Raw genomic sequence first — 21736 nt, forward strand, 5'->3', positions numbered from 1 at the left:
CAAAACAACTCCTTCACACCATCAACTAATGAGCCAATTCTGTTTTCAGTTAGAAAGTGGAGACAAGCTATGATAAAAATTTCACAAAAAAAACTTTATTGAAAAACAAACACTAAATCAATATTGAACAAGCTCTTTTATAAACACACACAAAATACATATACTGCGCAAGTACAAAGCATAGATGCTTTACAGATAAACTACAGATATGTTTCATCATGCTTATTTGCGCTTCTTGCTTTTGCTTCTTGCCTTTTTGGTCTTCTTGGTTTTACCTTGGTTTTTTAAGGCCTTGCGAAAACGTGTGCCTCTCCACCAGGCTTGAATGGTAATGGCAGCTTTGGTCTTTAACTCCAGGTCCTTCTTCTCCTGCACTCTCCTCTCTTCTGCCAGCCGCCGTTTCTCCAGGATCTGGTTATGCTCCACTTCTAGGGCAATGAATGGTTTCTCCATTTCTCTCAGCTCCTCCACTTCCTTTTCATAAGCGATTTTAGTCTGCTCAAGTTGGGTCTAAAACAGGCAATGGCAACAGTTATAAGAATCGAGAAGAGAAAAGGAGGTGAATAATGAACAAACACACATGTAATACGTAGCTACTATGTGTATGCTTCAAATTTACTTATCCTGAGTGAAGACGCTCTGATGCATTAACTAAGATTGCAAATTCTTTGATCTCTCATGAATAGTGAATAACTTTTTCAAGGACTACAAAATGAAAACCTCTTCATATGTTGTCACAATGCTAAAGCTAAATGCAGAAAAACACATCCCATGACGGTGCAGCAGAAGCACAGACACACCACTGCCAGGACAGATCAAGCATTGACAGACCAGCCATGTGTGACCACAGCTCATCAGGCAAAAAAAATGTGCCTTTTCAAAATGAGCGACAGATTCCAGTCTGCTTGGCAAGCTGCAACTACTCAGGTGAGGTGCAACAGAATGGAACAGCTAGAACATGTTTTGAGTACACGCTTATCCTGTAGATTTCGTTCTGCCTCCTCCAATATTTTGACAACAAATTAACATTTCAAAAATGAACCTTTGAAGGAAGAAAGTTGTGACTTCAAATTTCCAAAGCAGAGACTGACAATATTAACACTATCTGCATGTTGCGCTGACTGAACCCCATTGGTTACTGAATAAAAGCCTCAGTGTTAAGCTCATACCAAAGTATTTCTAGCCAGTGGTGGCAGATAAGGTGGGTGTAAAAAATGGATGGATGAATGGATGGATGGATGGTGACAAATTTATACCTGCATTTCTGCCATTTTCTCATCAAAATGTGACAGTACATTTTTTGTTTCCATCACCAACATTTCATTTTTCTGTCAAGGAAAAAAAAACAAACAAAACAAAAACATGAGGTCAAAATTGCCTTTTATAAATATGGTTATAAATATGAAAAACAACAACAAAATGTATGGAAATGTATCTGTTAATTTTATTCATTTATTTATTTATTAAACATACCTTTCGCAAAGTTCTCCGTATCTCTCCATTTTCAAGCCTTTGGTTGTGGAGCTGAATGGTGAGTTGATCCATCTCTTGTTGTAACTCGCTTGGCATCTCATTTGGCTGCTCTTGTTTGCATGGTAGAGAAGCCCCGTCTCTTTCTGGAAAAAGGTCCTGCTCCAAATAACTCTGCATATTCTTTATCTTACCATCAAACTTAGACATCTGCAATATTAGGAGAAAGCCAAGACAGGTGAGATCAGGGGGATTGTCAAGAACAGAGGGTCCCCTCTTTAGCTGCACCAAACTACATTTTTGTGGCAGGTTGATTTTCAACAAATAGGTTGAGACCTAACCTGCTCATCCAGTTTCTTCAATTTGGCATCTAGCTGTTTTTCCTCCTCAATCAAGCATTCCAGATTTTCTTCAGGGGATGCCAATGTCTGCTTGGAGAGGTTTCTCTCCTGATTGGGCAGAAACTGTTCAACCACATTACTCTGAATCAGCTTAAGCCCTTTGATTAACATTTGCTCACTCTCCCCTAGTTCCAAAGCTTGCTCTGTTTTTATGGCAAAAAAAGCATTTGGGTGCTTCTTAAAAGCCCTCAGCACATCTCTAACAGAGTTTTTTATGTCTCTCCCAAGCTTAGCCATCTCTCTCCTCCTGGCTTCTTCATCTTCTCCCTTTAGTTTTCCATCAGGCTCTGGCATACAATCATTTAGCTTTTCAGCTCTTTCCTCTAATATTTGATGTGCTTGGATAGCTTTACTCAAGTCTTCCTCTACAACACCTGACATTTTGTAAAACTGGATGATGCCAGGCAGAGATGCTGCTATCTCAACTTCACTGATGCAGGTTTCTATAATGTTATACATAAGTCGAATCTCAACAGGGAGCAGCTTCTTCTGTAACAAAACATCTTCTGGCTGAGTCTTGGGCATCACTGCCAAACTCTTTGCAGCCATAGTGTCACTGGATAGGAGAAAAGCATAAAAAAGTGTGAAATCATAAATTGGGGAAAAAGAGAATGATTAATCCATATTAACTTTTTTTATACCCATATCTGTATTTATGCTTATGCCAGTAATTTAGGTCTGTGTAACAGCTTTTGTTGAAACTTTAGTCTTTTTACTTTAGTCTAATTATATATAATACAGAGTGTGCATTTTATAAGACATCTTAGATTTGGTAAAGTGTAACTTTAACTTTCTACACCTTCTTTAGGGCCTCAATTGGACAAGATTATTTACTAGCTGTCATGGGGTAAAAAGTGGGTTACACACTGGACAGATGCCATAAATATAAAATGCATCATAAAGTGTTCCTCAACAGGGATGCCTCTCACTAAAGTTGTGTTATTAAAGGCTTTATCAGGTTCACATGATGATCTCGGCAAGGGTGACAAAGTTCTAAAGGAATGTTAAATTATTCTGACATTAGAGATATTCTGGATTCTGTTCAAAAATCACCCACAGTCCTCATTGAAAAAATATATATCTTATGCTATAGGAAAGTTTGGATTTTCCTTTAAATTTGTCTGAAAAAAATATGTACCGATACTTTAAGCAAGACTCAGAAGTTCTGGGACTGACAGGGTTCTGATAGTATTATTTTGAGTGTCTTCTCAAACAGCAATAAAAATGTCTGTTTTGGGGGACTATGAATAAATCATTTGTTTTTTTTTTTAAATAATGCAAAAGACCTCTCATGTCGTTGCAAAAAAAAAAAAATAATGCATAGAAAGTCAGATTTTTGCTCACAATTAAATTATGTGTATAGTTTTCTTAAAACTGATATCAATCAATCAATCTTTATAGTACTTTATAGTACTTTTGTATACAAAAAAAAAAAAAAATTGAAAGCTTTTAGTTGCCCATACAACTAAAAGCTTGTTTAAATACTGTAAAAATGTCTTCAGCGGTATTTTAAAAGCATCAAACCAATTGACTCAAGACTTAACAATAACACACTCAAGACTTAACAAATTTACAGAAATGACTATGTAGTTCAGATGGACAAATATACTGAATGTCTGGGAGAAAAAAAGACTGTTTTCACTGGCTATCACAAAAATGAGAAAAATTGATACTGTAAGAAATGAAAAAAATGCATAGTCTTTACAGCTGTGTTTGCACTGCTGCCTGAGTCATTTCAAAGTTTGATATCACACATATAGGATGTTGCCCTTTTCTTTTATAACATGTATTGTGTGCAAAAAAAAATACTAATTCTAAATGCTTCTTTTAGCTTTTACTTTACTACAACACTGTTATTTTGAGTTTCTGTGTAAAGGGGAAGTGGTTTCTATGACAACAACAAAAATTGTACTAGAGCTCCAAACAAAAACAGTCTGTTTTAAACAGTTTTGAAAGACTGCTGTGTTAAATACGATGCTTTTTTAAGTTCCTATTTTGTGTTTATAATTTTTCATTTTCCTTGTAGTATTGAATTATTTATATTGTATCACTAGTGGTTTTAAAGCTGCTTAAAGCTGCCGTTGCGAGCTTGGCAAACAAGACGCACTGATAAAGTCTGTCTCCTCCTGACTGCCACTGGCAGTCATCCAGGGACTTACACAACCACAGTTACCTTCGTATTATTCGAGCTTGATAAAAAACTGTTTTTTGTTATCTTTTTAAGAGTAAAACTAACCTATATTAGTTTAGTTTAAAATTAAGCGACTCCACTTACCTGTTGACTCGCCTCAAGCAGCTCGCTGTTAGTTTACGGTTGCTAAGATACCCTGAGAAGAACACACACACACACACACACACACACACACACACACACACACACACACACACACACACACACACACACACACACACACACACACACACACACACACACAAAAACATCTGACTTTTATTTTGAAATTAAGCAACAAACACACCCCGTCTGCCGTCAACTGGTTCAGTGTCGTGAAAGTTTGTTGATCTGTCTGCAGACCTTTCGCACCATCGTCGCACTTTGATGCATTACACAGCTGACTGTATGGATTACAGAAGATACACAAACGCGTGCCTGCTTGAAGGTTAAATGTTTCCGGGAGACGTGGCTGTGGGGATGGACACAGACGGACAGAGTTACAAGGCTTCCCTTAAATCAGATGTCATGCGTGCCAAGACAAAGATCAGCTCGACCAACAACCCGCTCCTTGTACACCCAATACAGCTCGGACTGTGCTAATATTGTATCATTTGAATAGAGATATTTGTAGTCTACTGTCGTCTAAAAACTGCGTAGAGTTGTTGGTTTGTTTGCTAACTGCAGTTAAACCTTGTGTCGTCTCTGAAATAAAGATGCGCAGGACAGACCGGGCAATTGTCTAGCCCGCTGTTAAGTTTATTAGAGTAACTCGCACTGAAGTGCTGCAAGCCTGTTTATCTGCAGGCATGGAGTCAGACGACGACGTGCCTCTCATCTTAACCTGGGACGAAGCAAACAGCGGTCTGCTCAGCGAGGAACCCGAGAGGGGAGACGAAAGTAAGTTTCCGCCTTTTAAGCCGGATTTATGGTTCCGCGTTAAATCGACGGCGTAGTCTACGGCGTAGGTGTGCGTCGGTGTAACGCGGAACCATAAATCAGCCTTTAGTATCGTGGAGCAAACCAGTGGCGTATCCAGGACATTTTTACTAGGGTGGCCATACCGGGAGAACCTTTATGAATGGCATGTGATCAGAGGTGGACAGAGTACTCGACCCCAGTACTTGAGTAAGAAAATACTACTGGTCAAAATTTACTCCGTTACAAGTAAAAGTAGCTCAGTCAAAATATTACTCGAGTAAGAGTAGCAAAGTACTTGCTTTTAAAGGTACTTAAGTATCCAAAAGTAAATGCTTTTAAATTTACTTTAAGTAAAAGTAAGAGTAAGAGTACATTTCTTATTTTCCACATCAGTAAATTAGTATATTTTTAAATTTTAATTTAATTAAATTTTTTTTATTTTGTCTGTGGTTTGTCTGTGACCTCGTTTTTTACTCGGTCGAACTCAAACATTGAGTTAAGATACGGCCAAGGATTTTGTGAAAGTCCCTGCTCCGAGTCCGGCTCATTATCAGACTCAGACGACTCAGCGGATTGTCTTTCTTCTCCTGACGCAGGCGTAGCCATTGTTGTCTTGACTTGTTGCGGCTCTGTCTTGACAAACACAGGCTACTTTGGCGGTATCGTTTTGAGGAGGCTTGACGTATTTCCGCTTTACGTACATCCCAGTGGAGTGCGTGCACTGTGATAGGTCTCCTCCTTTGACAAAAACAGCTTGTGTCCAATAGGATTTTAGGGAAGAAGAAAAAAGAGAAAGTAACGAGTACTTTTCAGCCTTCCTAGAAATTTACTTGAGTAAAAGTAAAAATATTTGTCTTGGAAATGTATTCAAGTAAGAGTAATAAGTACCAAAGAAATCTAATACTCAAGTAAAGTACAAATCCTCTGGATATGTACTTAAGTACAGTACTCAAGTAAATTTACTCCGTTACTGTCCACCACTGCATGTGATCAAAATGTGTAAATATCACATTGCTTTGCATCAACATCTACACATATGTATAATAATTGAATTCTAGAACTCATGTTAGCATTCATTGAATTGTCAGACTTTTCTTTTGACATTTGACAGTTTTCTATTCCTCTTCCATTTCAACCTATTATGGTAGTTACACATTTTCAGAGCCATTCTCATTGTAGAACATTAAAGTCCTCAAAAAAATCAATCTGCCGATAATATCAGGTATAATGTACAGGACTGTCTCAGAAAATTAGAATATTGTGATAAAGTTCTTTATTTTCTGTAATGCAATTTAAAAAAAAAAAAAAAAAAAAAAAAAAAAAAAATGTCATACATTCTGGATTCATTAAAAATCAACTGAAATATTGCAAGCCTTTCATTATTTTAATATTGCTGATTATGGCTTACAGTTTAAGATTAATATTCCCAGAATATTCAAATTTTTTGAGATAGGATATTTGAGTTTTCTTAAACTGTAACTCCACTCTAAATCAACAAATCACCTGAGCTGTCATCATTGATTGACAGGTGTGTCCTCTTGTTTGGGAAGGAGGAGAAGAAAAAAAACTAGGTTATTGTGTTGATGAACTTCATGAACTACCAATCAGGTCTGGGGTGGCCACAGGGTGGCCAATGAGATTTCAGGGGTGGCCCAGGCCACCCCCCAAAATCGCCACTGGAGCAAACTATATCCGACTACCGTATAGTCGACGGGCCAGAACATTTCACTGGTCAGTACCACTCAAGGTGACAAAACTTGCTCATGATTTTTGAAAATATCCATGTCTGTAGATGATATTTTGGTATGAACCCTTCCTGAGTGGCAGCTGTATCATAGTTTGAGAGACATTATGTGATGATTCTGTACTTGGTTAACCTTCTTAACACTATCTTAACCCTTGTGCTGTCTTCGGGTCAAGGAAGGAGGAAGAGAAGAAGGGAGGAAAGAAGGAAGGAAGGAGGAATGAAAAGAAGGAAGGAAGGAAGGAAGGGAAGAAGGAAGGAAGGGAAGAAAGAAGGAAGGGAGAAGAAAAGGAGGAAGGAAGGAAGGAAGGAAGGGGGAAGGAAGGAAGGATGGAAGGGAGAAAAGAGGAAGGGAAGAAGGAAGGAGAATTAGGTCATTTTGACCCGAAGACAGCACAAGGGTTAAGTACACACAGAACTTGATAACCCAACTATAATCAGATCTTGACATATTCCCATTAATAACGATGTTAATTATATTTTACAATATAATGTTTATAAAACTAAGCTGGTTCCTTATCTCATTGTGGTTCCTTTATGTCCTGTATTTGCATGATAAAGACCAGTTTGTGACATTAGTGGCTGTTATAGTTTCATAGGAGCCTAATGAGGCTCTTCTAGTTTAAGTCTCACAATGACCTGCAACAATGATATAGTATGGGGTATATTATACATTTCCTGAATCCTTATGGTCCTGTGAGTATTCCAGTTTTTGTATGTTGTGTCTCTGTTGTTCCTAGATGACACAGGGATAAAAGATAGTATATCATTTAGGCGAAAATGCTGTAAAAAATGTGTGTTGTTTATAGTTTAAAGAGCTGCAGTGACCTCTATGTTGGTCAGAAAGATTCACATCTTACCTTGAATGAATGCTGAATCTAAACCAGGATATGCACCAGCATCTATAGTGTAATCTTCTGAAGGGGGTGGGTGATTTCATGAGCTGGTAACTATGATACAGCTGCCACTCAGGAAGGGTTATCATACCAAAATATCATCTACAGACATGGATATTTTCAAAAATTCTAAGCAAGTTTTGTCACCTTGAGTGGTACTGATATCTGGTCTGGCCCATGGACTACGTAAGGGCATAAGATATGCCATGTTTTGTTTTGTGAGAGCTCATCCTGGCTAACTGGGAAACAGAAATCCCTGTTTCATAAAGGGTTAATCCCGAGACTGCAGCCTAACAGGTGTTTGTAGGTCAGGCTCAGTATCACTGATGTGTTGAGGTCAGTTTTGAGATCAAGATAATTTGGAGATCTATAGTGTGACCTTATGTTAGGTCAAAACTTTTATAAAGATTTGGCAAAGGTTTTGGACAAATTGTCAATGGACAATAATAGATTTTCATATAAATGTCAGTGTTTGATAGCGATCCCATTTTGTTTTACCTCACTTCTGTACTCTAATACATCTCAAAGGTAAAATACACCAGACCCCCCCCCCCGCCATTGCATTTGTCAGCCGAATGGACAGAATTTATACAGTGATTTCCAGATTTCTTTTTTTTTGACCAATCAGAGTGCATCAAAGCACCATCAGGATGTATATCATGATAATGCAGTTGTTGGCATGCACATTGTGGAAGTTTTTCTTAGTGAGTACATAACAGCAAATATTAACATGGGCAAAAAACAAACAGAAAAACTACTCAATGGAATAACAACAACCAAAATGTTTTAGTCAATAAACTTCGTCCTATACTTTTGAGCAAACATTTCCAGAGATGAACAACACAGCTAGTATAGTACAACGCCTGCAGCCTATACTAGTATTGATATTCGTTAAAAAACTAATTGAAAGCTCTCACATAAAGAGCAATGTGGAGTTCTGGGATTCTGCTCTGCCTCCTAAGCTACAGCCATACCCAAGTTCCTAATTACTTTTGAGAATGCACTTTTTTTTTTACACCTTTTGTCTTTTGAAACATACATTAACATTTTATTTTAAATTAATTGTTCCACAATGGACTGAAAACTTAAAACATAACTTTTCTTTTAAGATAATGCTGTTGTAATATTAATTCAGGAACATCGTATATGCTGGTAAAACTCAGAATTAACATGTTTTCCTGCATGCTAAGTTATATTTTTACTTTTAAGGCAGTAAGTAAACTTTATTGATAATCTTCACATCATTTCACTTGAGTGATGTTTTGAATTCAGGATTTTTATTCAACCATTGTGCATTTCACAGATGATATGACTAATTTTGCTGAAGTAAACATTCTGACTACTTCTGGATTATATATGTAATTATAGCAGTAATTTTTTGTAAGATTGAATAAATCTTCACTCACTTACCAAAATATCTCTGCTGTAGTCCAAAGCCATCAAATGTTGACAGTCAGCTGTAGAAATGGTGCAAATCCAAGCGATCAGACTTTCAAAATGTGTTGGATACCATGGTCAAAGATCACATGTGCATGTGTTTGTGTCCGTGCATAGTATGTATGGGAATCCATGTATCCACTCAACATAGTGGTCCTGTTGCCTTTGTTTTGCTCACGTATAAGCTACAAAATAACTCATCTCAGAAACTGCTGGCTCAGCAGACAGTGTACCCCTCAGCCCCTCCCTGGCGCTCACAGGCAGCATGTGTGTGTTGTGTTTGTGAGTGTCTGTGACCTGAGTGTAAGTGTGTCTGTGTGTGCATGAGCTCACTGGATCATTTTCTCTGACTCTGAGGGTGAACAGGAAGAGGAGAGGAACATTTTTTTTTCCTCAGGATATCTGGGAGTGGTGTACAAGTGGGGATTGTCACGCTGTTGTTGCTGATTGCTGCTGAAACAGAAAGAGTCTGGAGACTGAGAGAGAAGACACGGTTGTATAACCTGAGAGACGGATCACCTGCCTGGATAGAAGTGTGGAGTTTGACTTTATTGCTGATGATCATAAAAGAGGATGTAGGGTTTTTTTTTTTTTTCTTTTACTGCGAGAAATGGTCGTGACTGTGAAGTCTGTTTGTTTCTCTGTGAGCCTGACCTCACACTGTTATTGACTGGGAGCTCCAACGCGTTATTGTTCTGAAACAAATGGGCAGTTTGAATGGCAAACAGCAGATGTAGGGTGCACTCCTGTCAGGACAACAGGTTAGCAGCCGCTGGAAGTGAATTTGATCTTTCCTCTTGAGCTCAATATCCTGCCGACACTGTGGACAGCAAACATCTTTGACTGCATTTCTGTGACTCGTATAGCTGACATAATGTTTGATTCCTTGTTTGAGTCTGCCTGAGGCAGAAAGACGTCAGCTCCATGTGTGCGTGGGATGAGCAACCAGATGGACTTGCACAGGAGTAAAACAGCTGCAGCGAGACAAATGATGGGACTCCATATTCAAGACACAAACTGATTAATTCATGAAGACAAAACAAGCTTGTCATAAGAGAATACTTGAGAACTCTTATGTTATTTAAAAGAGACGCAACCAAATTTTATTTTTTTCATTCGTGTCTTTTGATGTTAGTTTCTTTTATCTCTGCTTTGTAACTGAAGATCAATTCCTCTTGTGGTATGTCTGCCTTGGGTCCGTAACTTGTCTGCGACAGTAGGGAAATGAAATAGACAATGTGACATCAGTCAAAAAATAACTCTTTATGACTGGCATTCTGAACTGGGTTCGAAGTTCAAACTCATTTTGAAGCTTATATCATTGTAAAAGTGTTAAACATGTCCTTTTGCGAATGCTGATGGCAATACTTCTCTTCAAAGAGAGGTTTTCAAAAAACTACTGCACGTCATAGGCATTGTTGATTGTTTTCCATGAAGTTATGTCTCCAGACTTGTGACCACTCGGATATTTCTGGATCTGTGAGGCTCCTATTTGGACTTCACTCATGACTCTGTTTCTGGCATTTGCATCAGGCCTGAGTGGAATTTTAGCTCATCCTTATTTCCAGATGTGTCCAGATGCGAAAACAAGACTCGCTTTCTGTGAATGACACACACATTTGGGGTGGTGTGGACACCAGGGACCTTAACACATTCACCGACTGAGGCTCACAGACAAATCAGAAATGAACAATGGAGTCCTTATATGGACAGACAGCTGGTTTCCATGACGATGGATCCTGTAATGAGAGTCCAGTTGTGCTTTCTTCCTATGCCTTACAGTTAGAGCTAGCTTTTATTGGTAGGCACATACCCCTGTCTGTACAGTTTGTGTGTTATAGAGAGTGTTTTATGCATATATGAAGACAGTGTCAACACACTGACGGATTAATGTTTTCTTCCAGATGGAGGGGGCAATTATGACATAGTCAACAGTACAGTGGTCTCAACACCTGGGCCACAAAACAACAGAACTCAAAATGCATCATTGAAGCAAAGCTGGGAGATGAACTACCAAGAGGCAGCCATCTACCTGCAGGTATTCATAAGCAGAGGGTTGTGCTATTCTCTCATTGGTGGACGCACTTTTGCATTGTCATGTCATGTGTTTATAATACCTTTAACAGTTAACTTGTAAATGCTTAAACTTTGTGATTCTGTGGGCACTCAAAATATGGATTTGTTCATATTATGTGAATTATGGATTGACCAGAACAGATTGAACAGATAAGTGTACGTTCTTCATTTAATTTGCAGGAAGGAGAGAACAATGATAAGTTCTTCTCCCATCCTCGAAACCCCAAAGCGCTGGCAGCGTACCTGTTTGCCCATAACCACCTATTCTACATGATGGAGCTGCTGACAGGCCTGCTGCTGATGATGCTGTCACTGTGCGAGGCTCCCGCTGTACCCTCGCTGCGTCTGGATGTCTATGTAAGTTAGCTTATACAATCAGAAAAAACTACAGTCGTGGATTCTGTTGACTTGATTGGACTGATTTCTTCTCGCTTTTAAAACAATATGACAAAAGTGTTTGCAAGTTTAATCTGAAAATCTGTGGCAAAATCGGTGGCTGCAGGGGCCTTTCAAGTGGGTTAAATTTGTGAGTCAAGAAAAGGAGCCCAGTAAAGGTGTCAGAGTTTCAAAAGAGTTCACACTGCGGGCTAAAACACAGTCAAAAACTACACACATTCATGCATGTCTGCTGAAGAGGGTGAGACTTGGTCCCACCACTTCCCTCTGATCAGCATGGTTAAAATAATCCAAACACATGTATGCACACAATACTGTTTTGATTTCAGTTTCCTGGAATTTGCAAAAATAAGTTGACACATTGTGGAAATGTCACATTTTTCAATTTTATTTCCAGAGCACATTGAAAAATGGATTGTTTATTTACAATGGAGCCAACTAAAACAAATAAATGAAGACACGATAAACCAGAGTTAAAAAGAACCACAATTAAAAGAGCGTAATCGATAAAAATAATTTAAAATACAGTAGATTACAGATACAAACAGGTACCTCAGGTCATTTATCCCATCTGCGGTAAAGTTTTTAAACAGCATATAGGGGGAACAATGTGATGTGTTGACTGTTTTTATTATATTTATTTATTTATTGTATTGTGTGTTTGAAGTGGGATATATATGTATGTTGTCCTGTGGTTGCAAACCAAATTGCCCTTCGGGGACATTAAAGCTTTTCATAGTCATTAGAGCGCTATATGTCAAATGAATTTAAAAAAAATTACAAATCAAGTACATTTAGAAATAAGATCAGACAAAATCAAAAATGTGCAATCTCCAACAGATCAAAGATGAAAGTTTTTGTTTATTCTGTAGGTTACTTCAGTTTTGAAGCTGGTACAACAGTAAGACAAACTGGATTTACCAACCATCCTTAGTGTATAGCCAAGAAGGACTGTTTGGTGTTAAATCCTCCTTTTTATTTGACATCTATGCAGGTTCATGCCACCTTGGAGCTGCTGGCTTTGGTTATGGTGGCATTTGAGCTATGCATGAAATTGCGCTGGTTAGGCTTCCACACTTTTATACGACACAAGAGGACCATGGTGAAGGTAGGTGACACATGTTGGATGCCTTCTGGTGCTATAAGAATCATTTTACAGCAGCTTTATAGGAATCCTGTTCCTTTCTGGATTTGTGCAACAGGAAACTCAACGCTTGCAGGGGGCTTTCTGTTGCACCATCTGGTGTAGTGTAGGAAAGCTGTCTGCATGCATCATGTCATTTTTTTGGGATTAAGCTTTGGTTGCTGTACATTGCTCATGTTGTTTCTTCTCCCTGTACAGACGTGCGTGTTGAAGCTACAGTTTGTGGAGGCCATAGTGGTTCTGGTTAGACAAACGTCCCATGTGCGAGTGACCAGAGCTCTCAGGCCCATATTCCTGGTGGACTGTAGATACTGCGGTGCTGTGCGCAGGTACCCAACAATCAAAACATAAACACACACAGATTTGGATACCCCTCTTCAAAGTCAAGGCTAGTAACTGCAAATTCTTAGTGAATATATTTGGGTTTCTTTTTAAAACTCTAGCAAACAGAGAAACTGTAGTACCCACTCTTAACTTTTAAAACCTTTTGTGGAATACTTCTTTATGGAAATAAAGGCCCAGTTATTTCCACTTAATGACAAGTAATGGTGCCAGGTAAATCTCCTTGCATTTTTTAGTTTTATTAAGTTTTAATTTTGGTGTCTGAGGAGACAGTCCTACACTGAAGGTGGTGGTGTCTTTCACCCTAGGGTGTGGATGTACCTAAATGTGCAATTATTGATTCAATAAAGGACTGTAGTGGAGTGTATAATAGAAAACCCAAAAGAATATCTTTTTCCATGCACTTTGGCCTTTCGTTGACATGCAAATACAGTTTAAAGCTACTCAAAACTTTTTTTGTTTTTTTTAGATCAGTCCAGGGTGAAGATATAGAGACAGTGTAAAATCAACCCTTTTGTATTAATGATGACAATACCTTCATTAGCTGCCTGATTGGTTCTTTCAATCTTTTTTTCTCCTTTCCTATTATGTTATAAAAACCTGCAGTGTGCTTCCTGATTACATGTGCATACTCAGTATTTGATGTGCGTTTAGATATGCTCCTGTAGTCAGTTAATTCTGAAGCAGTACCACTCATCTAGTAGAAAAACCCCTTTCCATTTGTGCAAAGCTCTAAAAGACACTGATAAACGTGGCATGATGCATGGATAATCATGAGTGTGGCTTTTTTCATATGAAAATGTTGAAGGTTGTGTTGTGCTGACAATGCCAGTTTACTTGAAAACGTCTATCAGAAAGTCTCTGCAAAGATTTTGTAATAGAGTCACATGTCCACTGTATGTTTTATAGTATGCTAGAAACCTACTTATTTCATGGGTGAAAATCGGCATTAAAAATACCGGTAGTGTCTCTGTGTGCTGGTCTTGGAACTTAAGTATTCACATGGTCAGGGTTTATAATTAGCACCAAACCTAAGAAACCTCTCACATCAGAGTGAGACAGGTTAAAACCGGTACAGTAACACTAGACAAGGTTTGTCTGTTTGTTTGATGGTGGTATGTTAATAGTTTGTTTTGGTAATGTTACTCAGTTTTTAGTGTCGAGTGTTTGGAGAATTGAATCTGAGAATGTAAACATTGAGATTTTTCTATTTGCATAGCATAGCAATAAAATATTAAATAGCAATACAATATTACATGAGATGTGTTTTTTAGGCCTTTTTATAAATACCTGACCTGTCGGGGAGGTTGGAGAATTCACTCAGATTATAATTTTTTTTTTTTTTTTTTTAGGCATTTGTAGGTCTAAAGTCACTTCACCTTTCCCATATAAGTGAGAATATGAATAAAAAAATTAGAATTGGTTTGTAAATTACAAAAAAGCAGTTGGTAAACACAACGATGTCTTTCATCCAAACAGAAACTTGCGGCAGATCTTCCAGTCCCTCCCGCCTTTCATTGACATTCTCCTGCTGCTGCTTTTCTTCATGGTTATATTTTCTATCTTGGGTAAGAATGTGTACTAAATGCATGTAAATGCTGTTGTTTCTTTTCTGCCCCGTACAATAGAAAATTATTTTATTTGAAGGAATGTCTTGTCAGATAATTTGGTTTTTGTTTCTGATTAATCATCCTTTCATCTTCCATTAGGTTTCTGCCTCTTCTCTACAAACACAGCTGACCCGGTATGTTGTTTTGTTCTCCAAATGTGGAGATTTGGGAACCTCCTCACTATATGCCAATTTTGGTTCTTTTCGTGTCAGATTCAGTTTCCTGACTTAAACTTCATCTTCTCCCAACAGTACTTCAACACTCTGGAGAACAGCCTCGTCAGCCTGTTTGTGCTGCTGACCACAGCAAAGTAAGCCCAACAGCACAAATGGCACTGTTCGTTTTTTTTTTATTTTTACTAACGTGGTGTGCAGACAGTTGTTCCTATTTTAGAGCTCATCATAAATTACTTCCTTTGCATGTTTGGGCTGTTTTTTGTTCTGTTTGTATCACGTTCTCTCATTCTTAATTGTTTCGTAGTTTCCCTGATGTAATGATGCCAGCATACTCCAAGAATCGCTGGTCTTGTGTTTTCTTCATTGTTTACCTCTCCATAGAGCTGTACTTCATCATGAACCTGGTATCAAATAGTCTTGTTCACACTACTTCTATATATATATTTTTATTTTTTTTCTTTTCAAATGTGATTTTTTTTATTACTGATTCTGAACAGTTATGTCTCCTCTTTCCCTCCAGCTTCTGGCTGTGGTGTTCGATACATTTAACGGTGTCGAGAAGATGAAATTTAAATCTCTTTTGCTTCACAAACGCTCTGCTGTCGACCACGCCTTCCAGCTGTTGGTTAGCCGACAGGTATGCGTCTGTTTTTGGGACTTTTTTGGGGGGGGGGTAATGGCACCAGTCTAATATTTGAATGTATTCCTGCTGTTTTAACCTCCAGAGGCCGATGGGTGTGTCTCTTAAACAGTTTGATGGTCTGATGCGTTTTTACAGACCACGGATGTCTGCAAGAGACCGGTTTCTAACATTTAAAGCTCTTAACACGTCAGGGGATCCTATGCTCAGGTGACTTTCTGCAATGCTTTCTTTTTTCTATTTTTATTTATTATTATATGTTCATACAATACAACTGAACAAGACTTTGGTTTGTTCCAGTCTTCAGGACTTTTATAAGTTCTATGAGGTCATTGGCCTAAAATGGAAGGTAATTACTTTGACATTTGCGTTGGGTAGTTACAACCAATTGTGTTTAATGTCCCTCTGGTTAATTGTCACATTCTCGTACTGCAAATGCGTGTGTTGTTTAGGCACGGCGGAGTGGAGAACATTGGTTTGATGATCTTCCACACACAACGTTCCTCATTTTTAAAGGCAAGTTCTCTATTTTTCTTCCTGTTATCACTGCACTCATTACTCTTCTGTCTCAGCACCTAGTTATGAATGTTCTCCTCTCTTATAGGCATTAACCTGCTTGTAAAGTCCAAGGGGTTCCAGTATACCATGTGTAAGTACAATATGCGTTTTCATTCTTCAAGTCGTCCTCCAAAGGAAAACTCATCACAGACCGTTTTCAATCTTTTGTTGTGACTGCAGATGTGGTGGTGGCCATCAATGGCGTATGGATCCTTGTGGAGACGTACACATTGAACAGTAAACTCTTTTCCTATGAAAAAAAACAAGTAAAAGAAGGTGTTTAACATGGCAAATGCAGTGTCTTACGCTCCTCTCCTCCGGCAGGTGGTTACTCCTGGTCCAAATTAGTTCCCTGGAGTTACATTGTGTTCCTGACGAGTGAGTACAGATTTTCCCGCTCATACAGATGAATGCATGGCAGCATTCATGTGGCATGAAACTGATCATAGATAATTTTAGATGTTTACTGTCATGTAAATGCTTCAGTATGCTTCGTACGCTTTGATCAAAATAACAGAGTAAACCTTATTCAACCTTTGTTCCTCGTAGCTGGTTTCAGGGGATGAACTAACGATGGGGAAGGTGCATATTACTCTGTTGCTTTGGGTCTGTGATGTCACGGTACCCTGTAAATCTGACTGGCTCAATGAGTGACATTTTTATACTCTGGTGCACCCAGACAAAGACAAAAAGGACAACTCTGTGTGTCAGAGATTCTCAGCCGGTAGTGTGGTTGACCTTAACTGTAGAAAAATCTACTTTTTCATAATAGAAAAAGTTTAAAGTTCATCAAAGTCCCAAAAAGACTGTGTACAAAATTCAAATAAAAAGGGTGGCTGTGAGAGAGCTTCACATCTCTAAAGAACATGGCAACAGAGTTTCGGTTTGCAAAGTTGGAAACATAAAGGTTCCTGGGACTGCGTTTTTGAAACAGATAAGACCAAAGTGGAATATTTTTGGCTTTTAGCACAAATACCTCATGCCAACTGTCAAGCACAATGGTGATGATGATTTGGGCTAGTTTTACTGCCGTGGAACCTGGGAACTCTGCCATGACAGAGTCAACCATGAACTTGGTAAGCCAAACTATTGTAGTCAAATTTGATCCCTTCTGTTTGACAGTTGAAGTTTAACTTACACTGTGTCATGCAACAGAACAAAGATTTCGAGCACATGAACCAAAACATTGGAAAAACGAGAAAAAGGGGAAAAAAATATATGTTGTTGCAGTCACCCAAAGTCTAAGCCACAGTATGAACGTCTTTGGTGGGATCATCAGGGAACTGTGTTTAAACAAATGCCTCCAAACCTCAAAGTAATCAAAGGAACGTTATAAACAAGAAAGTTCTCTGCAACAGTGTAAGAGAGTAAGAACATCACACAGAAAATCACGATGGGTTAGTGCGCCTAAGATGATCGTATAATGGGGTGGACTTAGTATGTATGAGAGTATTTTTTTTGTTTCTGCATATTGGCTTAGATTTTTGTTAAACAACATCTCTCTGAAATATGGGTTGGTAGTTTTGCTCATCTATAATTATAGTTCCCTCATTTTAGAAACTGATAAAGACCAGCTGATTTTTTTTTTCTTTATTAAGAGTAATTCTGGAGCAAAGCTGCCAAAGCCATCTCGTTACACCGTACTGCCATATTTTACAATGACATTAAACTATATTCTATATTCTGTTCTATCTGATGAGTAAAACTAGATTAAAGGGGGCTTGTGTTTTCCGCATGACTTTACATCCACTGGCATTAATCTTAACTTCTTCTGTCCTTCCTCTTCCAGTTTATGGTATAGAGGTGCTGCTGAAAATAACAGGTTTGGGGCCAATGACGTATTTCAGCTCGGGCTGGAATCTGTGAGTACAAGGCTCTTTTAGGTTCTGGAATGGAAATATAATGGAAATAAATGGCATTTTAACTTTTTCTAGGCATTTTAACTTTTTCTAGTTACTAAAATCTTGTGAAACGTGTTCTGAAAAATTGGTTTTGTGCTCATGGTGTAAACCTTTTGTGTTCGGGTGTGCAGATTTGACTTCTCTGTGACGGTGTTCGCCTTCTTGGGCCTAATTGCTCTTGCCTTCAATATGGAGCCCTTCTACTTCATTGTAATTCTCAGACCATTCCAGTTGCTCCGGTGGGCTTTCATTCTTACTTTTAAGATCCCATCACAGAGATGTGGTTTTGATGTGATTATGGTATATATTTTGCTCACACTTCCACCTGTTGTTTCACACAGATTATTTAAGATAAAGCAGAGGTATCGCAACGTATTGGACACCATGTTTGAGCTCTTCCCCAGGATGGCAAGTCTGGGGCTGACACTAATCATCTTCTACTATTCTTTTGCCATCGTTGGAATGGAGTTCTTTGCAGACGTAATTTTTCCCAACTGCTGCAAGTGAGTCATGTAATGATCCTCTGGAGATTTAAACCATGCACCCAGTTACATTTTATTGAAGACTCTAAATGTTTGCTTCTTTGAATATGCTGGACTGGACTCTTTGTATTCTGCCACACCTTTTGGACAAGTTGGTTTCTTATCTAGAAAGCTATTTTATATAATGTCCATCTCCTTGGGTGAAAACCAGTCATCTTAATTATTGGTGAAAAGTTGGAAACAAGAGTAGTATTGTGTTTTAAAAGCTACTGCATGGTGTTACTTCCTTGAAAAGAAAAGGACAGTTGAAGGAAGTTTGTAACTTCAAGTAATCTGGAGAGAGGGTGTTAGTGGGAAACTGTGGGACCCTACCAGCCTTTATGCATTTGTTTTTTTTTTAATATTTGTATCCCCAGTTTTTCCTCATTTTATCACCCTGTCAGTCCTGGGCACTGAGCTCAGGTCTCCTCCTTACTTGAGGAGTGAGCAGCCGCTTCTTTTCACCCGACAGGGTGGGGCTTCTCTGGCTGGACGTAGTGCGTGGAAGGATCACGTTATTCCGGCCGGATCCTCCCCACCCCATCTGGCGCCCCGGCTGGCCAGAGGGGGCATGTGTAGCCCAGGACTGGTGCATGTTTTTGTGAGGGTAGCTCACATTAGCTACCCAAGGGAACACGGGGAGAACATGCAAACTCCACACAGAAAGATCCTTTCCAACCCCACCCAGGGTGTGGGCGCTGAAGTCATGGGGAAATAAACACGCCTTACAGTGGCCCCAGCGAGAATTGAACCCAGGACTTTGTAGCTGTGAGGCCTTTATGAATTTATTTATGAAAATCACTTCATCACAGTTAAGTAAAAAAAGATGTGATTGGTTCAAATGTGATGTTTTAGTGAAATGACTGGGTCTGAAATGAATTACCAGGATATTCAATAAGTTGATTACAGATGCTGGGATTTGAACACATCTGGCCACTTGGAGGCATCATTCACACACTTAAATGGAGTCAGACTGGATGGATGTTCCTCCATCGCAATATATGCAACCTTTTCTATATAACTGGTGATGTGGTGTGGCAAGGACTTTATGTAATTAACTTGACTTGTGATCTGGGCATTAAGTAGCTACAAAATATCAAAGACTACAGTAGATAATGTTTGGAAAAATTAGTATATTAACAAAAACCTCATAAGTTATATTGACTGCCAGTGAATTTCGATGGGTTGCTTTCAGCCAGGGGACATTGTGGGGATTTTGGACTTTGGCAGTGTACCAGGATGTGTTGTTCTTAATATATTTCCTTTCCTCCCTCTCAGCACCAGCACAGTGGCAGACTCCTATAGACAGATCAATGTCACCTATGGCAACAAAACGGTGTTGGAAGAAGGCTACTATTACCTCAATAACTTCAACAACATTCTTAGCAGCTTTGGTAATTCCTATTAATATTTTTTAGTCATGTTATTGCTCGTGTTCATAGATTCTTTTTATTTGTTTTGCTTTTGAAGGTGGTGTTCGTGCTTTTCTTGGCTGTAGTTACATTTAACTTTTTCCCTCTCATTTCACCCTCAGTGACTCTGTTTGAGCTGACTGTGGTCAACAACTGGTACATCACCATGGTAAGTTCAAGTTATTCACTCATGGTAATCTAAGTCACTATTCTCCAGTCTTGTCACTGATCAGTGGGTGTTGCTGTTTGCTGCTGGATTTCCTCTAACACAGGAAGGAGTGACCTCTATGACAAGTCACTGGAGCCGTCTATACTTCATGACTTTTTATATCGTAACCATGGTGAGGCCTTAGCATTTTTTTGTGTGTTTGAATGGCAACACTCATGCAGCACTATATAACCTTATCTACAAAGTTTAGAGTGTATTTTCTACTGACAGCTCTTATTATTCAAGTGCACTATTTGTAAAAAAAAAAAAAAAAAAAGCACTCCTTTGTCTCTGCAATAACACTAATAAGCACATAAAGGGTTGTGATGCTCTCTGTGTTCTTCCCTTTAACTGTGCCTTTGTTCTATATTCAGAAGATTTATTTTGACTGTGAAACAATGCAGGTAAATTATTTATTTGATGTGTCCTCCTCAGGTGGTGATGACCATCATTGTGGCTTTTATTTTGGATGCGTTTGTCTTCCGAATGAACTACAGTCGCAAGAACCGAGAACCAGTGGATAATCCAGAGGGTGTGGATATGTAGCATTTAGGCACTTTAAAATAGTGTTAATATGCATGTGTAAAACTTTTAATCTTCTTTTCAGCATTTATTTATAAATCTTTGGACAAGTTGTTCAAGGTAATGAGCTGCTGTTGATTAGCAAAGTAATTAAATTTTTTATGATTTTCAATATTCTAGAGGAAAATGGGATAGTGTTTGAAGTAGAGGTGAGTCGAGAAGAAGCTCTGGCCACTCTTGAGCTGTACAAACAGACTTGTCCAGGACTCTCGTCCCTCAGCTCTCTAGCTGGTGTGTTCAAGGCTATGGACAGGAGTGGGGTGAGAACGCACACTGGAGTTATTTCTCCTCACTTTTGCACATAAACTATTCTAACTCACTTCTTGTCCCGGGTTGCTGTACACAGCACTCATCCATGGTGTATCAAGGTCGCAGGTCAAGGACCAAGAGTGACCTTAGCATGAAAATGTACGAGGAGGAGATTCAGGTGAGAAACTGAAGAAATGTTGCAGATTACCCCAACTGTCGTTGGGCTGTTGTAACCTTTTTCTGTTACTCTGTTGTATTTCTCCAGGAGTGGTATGCAGAATATTCACAAGAAAATATGCCTGAACCAGACCAAAGCTTGGCACTGAATCTGGGTACTCCTGTATCGGACCCATCTCCTCTCCCGGAGCCTCAGCTAAACTCACAGACCGGACATCACAGTATTAACTAATGTACAGTTTACAGGCTGTACGTACACGTCACCTTCATCCTAAGACAAGGGAACCCTAGTACTTTACAATTCTGTATCTCTCGGTCAGAGGAGGAGGGAAAAAAACAAAACAGAAACTGTGGGACTTCGACTAATGTGGGAATGAGACGAGTTAATGGCAACTCTTCATGGAGCCAGATGGGAGCGTTGAGCGTTGCCCTTTGTTTGGCCTTTTGAAAGACTGAAGTTAATGCTGCCAGAAAGCTTGCACTTCCACAATCTGTTGTGTACATATACTGCTGCAGGGCTTATGTGCCCTAGTGTAAATCATGTAGTAATCGAACTTGATCCCTTCGTTAAATGGCTTATCTGATCAGTATTAAAAGGCACCATGTCTAAGTTGTTTTTTTTTTTCCTTTCTTAAATATCCGAATAATACACACACTCCGTGTAGCTCAACCCAACAAATTATGTTTTAGAATTTGTCTTAATCT

The 21736-nt window shown here is 38.9% G+C and overlaps 2 protein-coding genes across 5 annotated transcripts; one reads left to right on the plus strand and one right to left on the minus strand.

The window, feature by feature from the left end:
- Nucleotides 1–137: 137 nt before the first annotated feature.
- On the minus strand, nucleotides 138–4417 carry iqcd (IQ motif containing D). 2 transcript variants are annotated; one of them, XM_061729100.1, is made up of 5 exons: nucleotides 4349–4417; nucleotides 1812–2427; nucleotides 1474–1680; nucleotides 1257–1328; nucleotides 138–510 (listed from the first exon to the last, which is right to left on the minus strand). In XM_061729100.1, the coding sequence occupies exons 2-5, from the start codon at nucleotides 2418–2420 to the stop codon at nucleotides 223–225; spliced, it is 1176 nt and encodes a 391-aa protein (XP_061585084.1). In that variant the 5' UTR covers nucleotides 2421–2427; nucleotides 4349–4417; the 3' UTR covers nucleotides 138–222. The 2 variants fall into 2 exon arrangements, with proteins under 2 accessions (XP_061585084.1, XP_061585083.1); XM_061729099.1 differs by having other exon boundaries at nucleotides 4147–4409.
- Nucleotides 815–21641, plus strand: tpcn1 (two pore segment channel 1). 3 transcript variants are annotated; one of them, XM_061729096.1, is made up of 27 exons: nucleotides 815–927; nucleotides 4849–4941; nucleotides 10944–11077; nucleotides 11296–11472; nucleotides 12506–12619; nucleotides 12854–12984; nucleotides 14477–14565; nucleotides 14707–14741; nucleotides 14859–14917; nucleotides 15088–15187; nucleotides 15304–15420; nucleotides 15509–15633; nucleotides 15724–15772; nucleotides 15876–15939; nucleotides 16028–16072; nucleotides 16162–16218; nucleotides 16306–16359; nucleotides 17771–17843; nucleotides 18014–18121; nucleotides 18224–18385; nucleotides 19682–19797; nucleotides 19938–19984; nucleotides 20088–20156; nucleotides 20459–20555; nucleotides 20726–20865; nucleotides 20952–21032; nucleotides 21120–21641. In XM_061729096.1, the coding sequence occupies exons 1-27, from the start codon at nucleotides 837–839 to the stop codon at nucleotides 21261–21263; spliced, it is 2571 nt and encodes an 856-aa protein (XP_061585080.1). In that variant the 5' UTR covers nucleotides 815–836; the 3' UTR covers nucleotides 21264–21641. The 3 variants fall into 3 exon arrangements, with proteins under 3 accessions (XP_061585080.1, XP_061585082.1, XP_061585081.1); XM_061729098.1 differs by lacking the exons at nucleotides 815–927; nucleotides 4849–4941 and adding an exon at nucleotides 9327–10219; XM_061729097.1 differs by lacking the exons at nucleotides 815–927; nucleotides 4849–4941 and adding an exon at nucleotides 10464–10840.
- Nucleotides 21642–21736: the final 95 nt, after the last annotated feature.

This window comes from Cololabis saira, chromosome 9 (assembly GCF_033807715.1).
Source record: "Cololabis saira isolate AMF1-May2022 chromosome 9, fColSai1.1, whole genome shotgun sequence".
NCBI lineage: Eukaryota > Metazoa > Chordata > Actinopteri > Beloniformes > Belonidae > Cololabis > Cololabis saira.

Bases quoted from the DNA above. Each gene is read 5' to 3' on its own strand.
- tpcn1 (XM_061729096.1), top strand. From the start codon at position 837: ATGTGTGACCACAGCTCATCAGGCAAAAAAAATGTGCCTTTTCAAAAT. The intron at 928-4,848 runs GTGAGGTGCAAC...GTTTATCTGCAG, and splicing joins GGCAAGCTGCAACTACTCAG to GCATGGAGTCAGACGACGAC. The intron at 17,844-18,013 runs GTGAGTACAAGG...TCGGGTGTGCAG, and splicing joins TTCAGCTCGGGCTGGAATCT to ATTTGACTTCTCTGTGACGG.
- iqcd (XM_061729099.1), bottom strand. From the start codon at position 4,313: ATGTTTTTGTGTGTGTGTGTGTGTGTGTGTGTGTGTGTGTGTGTGTGT. The intron at 1,681-1,811 runs GTTAGGTCTCAA...CTAATATTGCAG, and splicing joins TGAAGAAACTGGATGAGCAG to ATGTCTAAGTTTGATGGTAA. The intron at 1,329-1,473 runs GTATGTTTAATA...TTTCCTTGACAG, and splicing joins TACGGAGAACTTTGCGAAAG to AAAAATGAAATGTTGGTGAT.